Genomic DNA, 8,206 nt, shown 5'->3' with positions numbered 1-8,206 from the left:
ATATTATTTATGAGGTGCATCCGGGGTCTGCACCTTTAGGGGGGGGGGGGTACTGTCACGTCCTGACCAGTATAAAGGTCATTTGTTATTGTAGTTTGGTCAGGACGTGGCAGAGGGTATTTGTTTTAGGTGGTTCGGGGTGGTGGTTTATTTAGTAGGGCGTTTGATTTATTATTTCCGGGTTTTGGTTTTGGTTTATGTTCTATGTTTTGTACTTCTATGTTCTTTCGGGGTTGGTGTATTTCTATGTGTAGGTTAATGGGGGGTTGGACTCTCAATTGGAGGCAGGTGCTTTCTCATTGCCTCTGATTGAGAGTCCTATATATGAGTCATTGTTTGGGTTAGTGTTTGTGGGAGATTGTTTCTTGTTTTGCCTGTGTGAGCCTTACAAGACTGTTTTGTTGTTCGTGAGTTCTTCGTTGTTTGTTATTTTGGTGTTCACTTTATTTAAAAATAAATCAAGATGAGCATCCACATTCCTGCTGCATTTTGGTCCTCCATTCCAGACGACAACCGTTACATAATCTCCACCCGGCACAGCCAGAAGAGGTCTGGCCACACCTCAGAGCCTGGTTCCTCTCTAGAGTTTTTCCTAGCCACCGTGTTTCTACATCTGCATTGCTTGCTGTTTGGTGTTTTAGGCTGGGTTTCTGTGTAGCACTTGGTGACATCTGCTGATTTAAAAAGGGCTTTAAAAATAAATTTGATTGATTAGTTTTGATATTGTGATCCACAAGACTGTGGAGTAGTTACAAGCCTGTCCATGAAGGGTGCGATAAGAAACCCCAGATGTTTACCATAGCATACCAACTAAAGGTGAAGTCTGTAACTGCTTTCCCCTGTAACCTTTCTCTTGGTTTCTTCACACATGTTGTATATGTGTCCCATACTCTACAACAAACCACTTAGATATTTTTAGAGGTAAATAGTTAAAGAAAATAGATTAATGTATTCAACATGTAATGATGTGAAGCTGAATGAAACTCTAGACTTTAACCTGGAAACCCAGTTCCCCAGTTACAGCTTTGAAACTCCTCCCATCTCTGGTCAGTGGTAATAAATAATGCAAATAAATCTAAAGTTATTTGTCACATGCGCCGAATACAACAGTGAAGTGCTTACTTACAAGCCCTTAACCAACAACGCGGTTTTAAGAAAATACACACAAAAAAATAAATATAATGTATATAAAAATATATTAATAAATAAGTAAAACAAATAATTTACAAAAAGAAAATCAAGTGAAAAAAGTAAAACAAATAATGACTAAAATAAACAATAGACAAACAAACAATATACACACACACAAACAAGCCACACAACACACACACACACAAACACCATCACTCACACAAACAACACACACATAATACAGTACATGAACAATAGACCTGATACACATCACATACTGTATACAGACAAATTGAAATACAACACAATAACAAACATATATATGTAGACAGTAGCTAACTAAATGTATTACTCATAACAGAACCATCTGAGGTGTGGTGTGTGTGTGTGTGTGTGTGTGTGTGTGTGTGTGTGTGTGGGTGTGTGTGTGTGAGAGAGAGAGAGAGAGAGAGATGTGAGGGGTGGCTGGAGATGTCCATTTCCATTGTGCCCCAACAGAGATAAGCTGGCTTGGCTTGCCACCTGACAACTGAGCAAAGGTTTGAGGAAAGTCCTACACTTACGTATCGATCTATTTTTACATTTCTCAAGAATATTTCTCTCTGTTTTTCTGTGTACGGTGAAGTGGCATGATCTAAGCAGACTGTCATCATTTAGGAAGTAGAGGGGTTTGTTAGAAGGACTGTAGTTGTAGAGAAAATCACTTGTCTGTGGGGACAGAATGGAGCACACCTTGCTCTGTTTGCTACTATGTAAGTACTGAGTTAGTGTGTTTGTTTATGAACACTAATTTCCTCATTTACTAAGAATTTAAGGGAAAAAGGAATAAGACATTAATCGAAATGAAGACAGTTTCATGCTTTAGCTTTGTTTATTTTAGCCCTTATTGGGAAAATATTAGTAAATGGCACTCAAAGGAAATTGCAGCAAATATGGTGTAGATATGAAGAAAGAAAGTGACCACCCTACATTGATGTTGCATCACTGTGAGAACCTGAGCTTGTATAGCCGATGCCATGCAGACCTGGTTAGTGTGGTGGTGGGCATTTAACCAGCTCATCACTCAGGAACTAAAGAGTGGTGCTAACTCAGTGGTTGCAAAATGTGCTGTCAATGACAATGAATATAAAATGCAAAATTTGTTGGATGTGTTGTTGTATCAAGTTGTGATTATTGTAAATGGTTGAGGGTTCCTTCGCTACAGTTATAGTAAACTGTGTTAAGAGATTAACGAGTGGTGTTTTGGTGTTTTTGGTCTCTCTCTGTGTGCAGAACATAGGAAGTCAGCGGCCATTTAAAGCTGCAGTCCGTAATTCAAACTCCCACAAAATGGCCACCCTGACACTTTTTGTTGTATATGGCTGAGGGAAGGGGCTAAGGAAATTCATTCATCTACATTGTTTACAATAATTGTCATAAAATAACCATATATTTTGGTATATGGTGGGATAAGACAGTTTTGAGGGAATTAACATTTATACTCTTCGAGAAGAAATGCCTAAGATTAATTTAAAAGTTAAAAAATGTGTGTAGAAATCATAGATTGCACCTTTAAAATAAAGCACAGGATGGATTTGGTAATCAGTAACATGCATATGGCGTGGTGTTATTTATTTCAAGCTAATATTGGAGCAATGTGACTTTCTTTGTTGTAGTGCTGAGTACACACATCTACTCTGGACACTCTGAAGATGATGGTAAATATTTGAACACTTGATCAAGCCTCCATCTCTTAATGCTTCATCAAATGTTTTATTTGTAATTTTTAAAGCTTCTTTTGACAAGACATATTTTGTGTTTTGAGTGTCGCAAAAAAACAATTGTATCATGCTGGTTATATTTTGTGCAGGAAGGGCAAAGGCTGTTATGACCATATACCCCACATCCTCCCAGGTATTCAGTGGAGAGTCTGTCACTCTCAGATGTAACATACAGAGGGGAGAAGTCACTGACTGGGAATACAAATGGCGCAAGGAATATGTAGAGAGGAGAGGAGACCCAGTCTATGGGAGAGGAGAGGAGACCCAGTCTATGACACATTCTACAGTGAACCTCAGTTTTTCTGGTCAGGAGGTAACTAACTGCATTGAAACTGCATTTAATCATATTTAAATCACCATCATGTGTATATATAACTACTGTATACCTTTGACTATGTCACTCTTTGTTTCAGATCCGCAACCTTCAGTGTCTCTCAAAATAAGACCTAACAGAACTCAACACTTTACATCAAAGTCTCTCTCACTAAGCTGTGAGGAGAAGAGGCACTCTACTGGATGGAGGCTGAAGAGATACAGAGAGAAAGCAGTGGAGTCAGAGTGTGTCTCTAACTGGGGATCAATAGCAGGGTACACATGTACCATCAGGTCCACACGTAAAAAGGACAGTGGAGTGTACTGGTGTGAGTCTGGATCAGGAGAGTACAGTAATGCTGTCAACATCACAGTGGATGGTACGTCTGTTGTACAACATCCATTAACCTTTTTTACATTACAATGTATGACAATGATGTCCAATTCTGCACTCCAGATTTACAGTTTTATTGATATGTTATGTTACACAGTTGGCCCTCTGATCTTGGAGAGCCCTCCCTATCCCATAACTGAGGGAGACTCTGTGACTCTGAGCTGTTCAAATAGATATCAGGAAACAAACCCGGACCCCAAGGTTGGTTTCTACAAAGATGGAGTACTCATCAGGAATGAGACCACAGGAGAGATGACCATCCCTGCAGTATCCAAGTCAGATGAAGGCTTCTATAAGTGTAAATCTAATGAAGGAGAGTCACCAGAGAGCTGGGTGACAGTGAGAGGTGAGAAAACGTTCAGGGTCACATGACCTTTTCAAAATATCAAATCAAATCAAAGTTTATTTGTCACGTGCGCCGAATTCAACAGGTGTAGTAGACCTTACAGTGAAATGCTTACTTCTAGGCTTTAACCAATAGTGCGAAAAAAAGGTATGTGTGTGTGTGTGTGTGTGTGTATGTGTGTGTGTAGGTAAGTAAAGAAATAAAACAACAGTAAAATGACATTTGAAAGTAAGAGTTGCAAGGCTATATACAGACACCGGTTAGTCAGGCTTATTGAGGTAGTATGTACATGTAGGTATGGTTAAAGTGACTATGCATATATGATGAACAGAGAGTAGCAGTAGTGTAAAAAGAGGGGTTGGCGGGTGGTGGAACACAATGCATGAGGGTAATATCTGTGGTTATCAGTCATTTGTAGTGTTAAAAAGCATTCTGTAGGTTTGGAGTTGCAAGCTCAGGCTGGTCATCTGATCTCAAGTCAGTTGTCAAATATATGTTCACTTTGTCCACTACTTTATTTATTTTCTACAACTACCTCAGAACCTGATAGTGATTTGCTGTTCTCTCTCCAGGTGTAACTCCTGGACCCTCTACATTTGTCCTAGTAGGAGTGGTTGTGGGCCTGGTTGTTGCTGGTGTTCTACTGGCCATTCTCCTGGTACTGCTGTGTCGATATAAAAAAGCCGAAGGTGAGACTTTTATCAATTCTCATTCAACTTTTTGGTTCATGTTTAGGAGAAAGACGTCTAATTACAAAAGTTTAAAACATTAACGACTTGATACAGTTTAATATTATACATTTCTCATTACAGGTTCCTGTTGCAACAGAATACTCTGGTGAGTACACCTGTCATTCAACTACGTTGCTTATCATACAGTCAAATATAATCTGTGTTTCATGAGTATCTCTCTCCCTGTAGGCCCCACCAGCCCCAGAGGAACAACCTGGACCCCCAACAGGACCAAGGATCTACCCAGGGCCAGGCTCCTGATGCTGGGTATAATAATCTGCAGCATGGTCAGTCTCTCATCCCAGACCACTGTCACTCTCCCCTCTCTGTAACTTCACATACTGACTCTTCACCATTCACTTTACATACATGTTACTGTACTCTATGTCCCTTATCAAGCTGAGGAAAACCAACCTATTAATCTTTCTCTCTCTTCTTTGACCAACAGGTGGCGCTAACATCTATGATACAATCACTCCCTCTGACAATGGTACTGGGAAAGGGAAAGGGGGATACCTAGTCAGTTGTACAACTGAATGCCTTCAAATGAAATGTGTCTTCCGCATTTAACCTAACCCCTCCGTTTCAGAGAGGTGCGGTTGGGCTGCCTTAATCGACATCCATGTCTTCGGCGCCTGGGGAACAGTGGGTTAACTGCTTTGCTCAGTTGCAGAACGGCAGATTTTTACCTTGTCTACTCAAGGTTTCGATCCAGCATCCTTTGGGTTACTGGCCCAGCAACCTTTTGGTTACTAACCACTAGGCTACCTGTATGTTAAATTTAGCATGAAAACAGTATAGAGTTGTTGTTGCTGTTGTTCTTCATATGTTTAATATTACTAGCATACTAACATTAAGTAGAGATATTAGTGTATTACCTGTATATTGCAGATGCTGGTGCTGCTACTGCTGGATCAAGTGATGTGATGTACGCCCAGATTCAACTCAAAAAGTTGGACAAGAAAAAGAAAAGTAATTCTCAACTATCACATAAACGAATACAAATTGTGCCGGTGTTTTTTTCCTCATCAAATTTGATAAAAACGTACAAATTCTCTCCTCCTAAGAAAATGACAGCTGATCCAAAAGAAAATCCAGTCTATTCTGAGGTCAAGACAGGGAAGACCACAGGTGAAACCCATTCTACAGGTTGGCAGTCAGTGAAATCTAAATGTGTGTTTTTGGAGTTTCAAAAAAGATGCAGAATAGCTAATTCCTTAATTTGTGACTGGAAATGTACATTTTCAGCAGCAACTGGACCTGTTGATGTGACCTATGCTGAGGTTGACCTTAAAGAAACAGCAACCCCATCTGAGGCAGATTCAGTCTATTCTCAAGTGAAGCCAGGTACAGCCCCAGGTTAGACTAATAGCCATATGCTATTAATACTTAATATGATACTAATATGGAACTAATGCTCTGATATCAAAGTATAATGTATCTATTTAAAGTATGTCTCTTTGACTGCATGTCCTAAACAACTTTGTGTGGTGATATGTTGCAGATACTTGAGGGATGGAGGGATGGAGGGATGGAAGGGTGGAGGGAAAGAGGGTTGGAGGGATGGAAGGATGGAAGGACAGACCATCAGAGGAGCAGAAGGAACCTGGAACATGGATTTTGTACGCTCAACACACACAAGCAAACACACACATGCACAAACACATACGCAATAACACCTTGTACATTAAGGAGTTATTATTTTATTGTATTTAAGCATGGTTTTACAGTGTTTCACTGTAAAAGCTTCTCTTTTTTTACTATATGGTGCAATGATGATGCATATTATCTGCAGCTACAGCAATTGTATCTGCTTTCTATTGAGTTTTATTGTTGATTTATTCAGATGATAGAATAACATATTTGTTATATGAATTTCCACAAAGTATTATTCACAGTTTTCTTCTAACGGCCTGTACTTTTACAATATCTTTGCATTGTGCTTCTTTAATAAACCATTTTTATCCACCGGATGGCATGAGTGCTTTCTTACAGTAAATGGATATTGTCATCGTCATCAACTTTTCCATACAACCTAATTTGATCAAAACTTCTTTCAGCCTAGTATAGATCTCAGGCTCCACAATGTGTGAGGTTAAAGGGCGATCTGGTATTTCTGCATCCATTTTTGGACTTAATTATATCTACCCATTGAGTCTTGAAGAATATAACATAAAATTTGTAAGTTGCTCTGGATAAGAGTGTCTGCTAAATGACGTAAATGTAAATGTAAATGCCCCCAAGAGCAAAGTTCAAATGTCGTACCCCATCAGCTGAAGCCCCACTGAGATTTTCAGAATGACTTTTTGGGGAAGAGTGTGCCTGAAAAGAACAGTTCTTCTCAGTTTTATGATGTCATATACTATGCAGGAGTTCTGAGGATCTAGTAACCTACGTATGAATGACTACCAATTCTCCCATATTGCCTCCTCATCCTACAGACAGGTCACGACGAATAATGAAATTAGTGATGTATGACTGACTGCATTTTTGAGTGTCCCTGCATGGTCTGGAAGGTCACTGTTCCAGTTATGGGGTTTCTGTGTCTATGTGTTTATGTCTATGTGGTCAGACAGACAGCCGGCAGCCAGCCAGGTCATTGTCACTGCTCCTGAGAAACAGTCACAGGAAGTGACATCACCACAAGATGTTACCTTAAACGTAGAAGGGGGGCCTCTGTCAGTAACCTGGGACAAACCACCTTCCGAAAAAGTTGTCAGGTGTTTCATGTCCCTCAGTCACACTGACCTATGAGCATGCCAAAAGAAGTCATGCAAACACTTCTGCAGGCATATGAAGCCAAGATGAAACTGCACAGACACTGTTATGACAGTTTGCTCTCACTCTCTCTCTCTCTAACCCCCCCCACACACTCTCTCCCCCCTCGCTCTTTGTCCTTCTTTCTCTCTGTCTCTGTCTCTCTCTCAATCTCCCTACTTTCTCTTTCTCTGCAACTTTGAGTGTTCTGCTCATAAAGTAACAAAGCTACCGGTATCTGTGAAACACCATGACCATTAACCACACAACCAGCAGCAGCTAGGAAACACATGCTCCTAAACCACCACCATCAGACTGATCAACAGAGTGACAGACCCCAAACCCACACACGTCTCATTGTCTAACGAGTGTGAAGGGTTATTTTCAGAGAGCAACTATAGAATGTGACTTCCTTTTCAGCTAACATTCAGGAATTGTATATAGAACAGCAGCCCTCATCAAAAGGAAGTCTCTGCTCCTTCTCCTCTTTCTTCTCTGTGTGTTTTGGTTAGTCAACCGCTAGCTATCAGTGACAGTGATAGATAAGGACATACAGCCAGAGGAAACAGTCAACGCCTTAAAGAGATGTCTGATGGTCCCTTCTCCTGCTTCTCCAAACAGGGAATACTACTTCTCCTACTCTCCAACCTCCACTATGGTAAGTTTTGTAACTATTTTTATTTATTTGAACATTTTAAACACAATAAAACCGCAACGAGGATGACACAAACAGGTTAAAAAACGTATCCCCATTGTGGTCCTCTTGAAAAAAAAA

General features: G+C 40.1%; 1 protein-coding gene across 2 annotated transcripts; it reads left to right on the top strand.

Annotated features, from left to right (window-relative positions):
• The first annotated feature begins 1,591 nt into the window (after window positions 1-1,591).
• On the top strand, window positions 1,592-6,204 carry LOC115198483 (low affinity immunoglobulin gamma Fc region receptor IV-like). Of its 2 annotated transcripts, XM_029760454.1 has the most exons (12): window positions 1,592-1,670; window positions 2,787-2,828; window positions 2,981-3,204; window positions 3,305-3,583; window positions 3,695-3,943; window positions 4,516-4,632; window positions 4,756-4,780; window positions 4,864-4,961; window positions 5,566-5,646; window positions 5,742-5,823; window positions 5,923-6,021; window positions 6,179-6,204. In XM_029760454.1, exons 3-10 carry the CDS (start codon window positions 3,096-3,098, stop codon window positions 5,753-5,755), a joined length of 972 nt encoding a protein of 323 aa, XP_029616314.1. In that variant the 5' UTR covers window positions 1,592-1,670; window positions 2,787-2,828; window positions 2,981-3,095; the 3' UTR covers window positions 5,756-5,823; window positions 5,923-6,021; window positions 6,179-6,204. The 2 variants fall into 2 exon arrangements, with proteins under 2 accessions (XP_029616314.1, XP_029616313.1); XM_029760453.1 differs by lacking the exons at window positions 1,592-1,670; window positions 5,742-5,823; window positions 5,923-6,021; window positions 6,179-6,204 and adding an exon at window positions 1,712-1,883 and having other exon boundaries at window positions 5,123-5,641.
• Window positions 6,205-8,206: the final 2,002 nt, after the last annotated feature.

The sequence above is a fragment of the Salmo trutta genome, chromosome 8 (genome assembly GCF_901001165.1).
Source record: "Salmo trutta chromosome 8, fSalTru1.1, whole genome shotgun sequence".
Classification (NCBI taxonomy): Eukaryota; Metazoa; Chordata; class Actinopteri; order Salmoniformes; family Salmonidae; genus Salmo; species Salmo trutta.
This window is presented reverse-complemented; position numbering and strand designations above follow the sequence as displayed.

Bases quoted from the DNA above. Each gene is read 5' to 3' on its own strand.
- LOC115198483 (XM_029760453.1), top strand. From the start codon at position 3,096: ATGGCGCAAGGAATATGTAGAGAGGAGAGGAGACCCAGTCTATGGGAG. The intron at 3,944-4,515 runs GTGAGAAAACGT...TTCTCTCTCCAG, and splicing joins GAGCTGGGTGACAGTGAGAG to GTGTAACTCCTGGACCCTCT. The intron at 4,962-5,122 runs GTCAGTCTCTCA...TTTGACCAACAG, and splicing joins GTATAATAATCTGCAGCATG to GTGGCGCTAACATCTATGAT.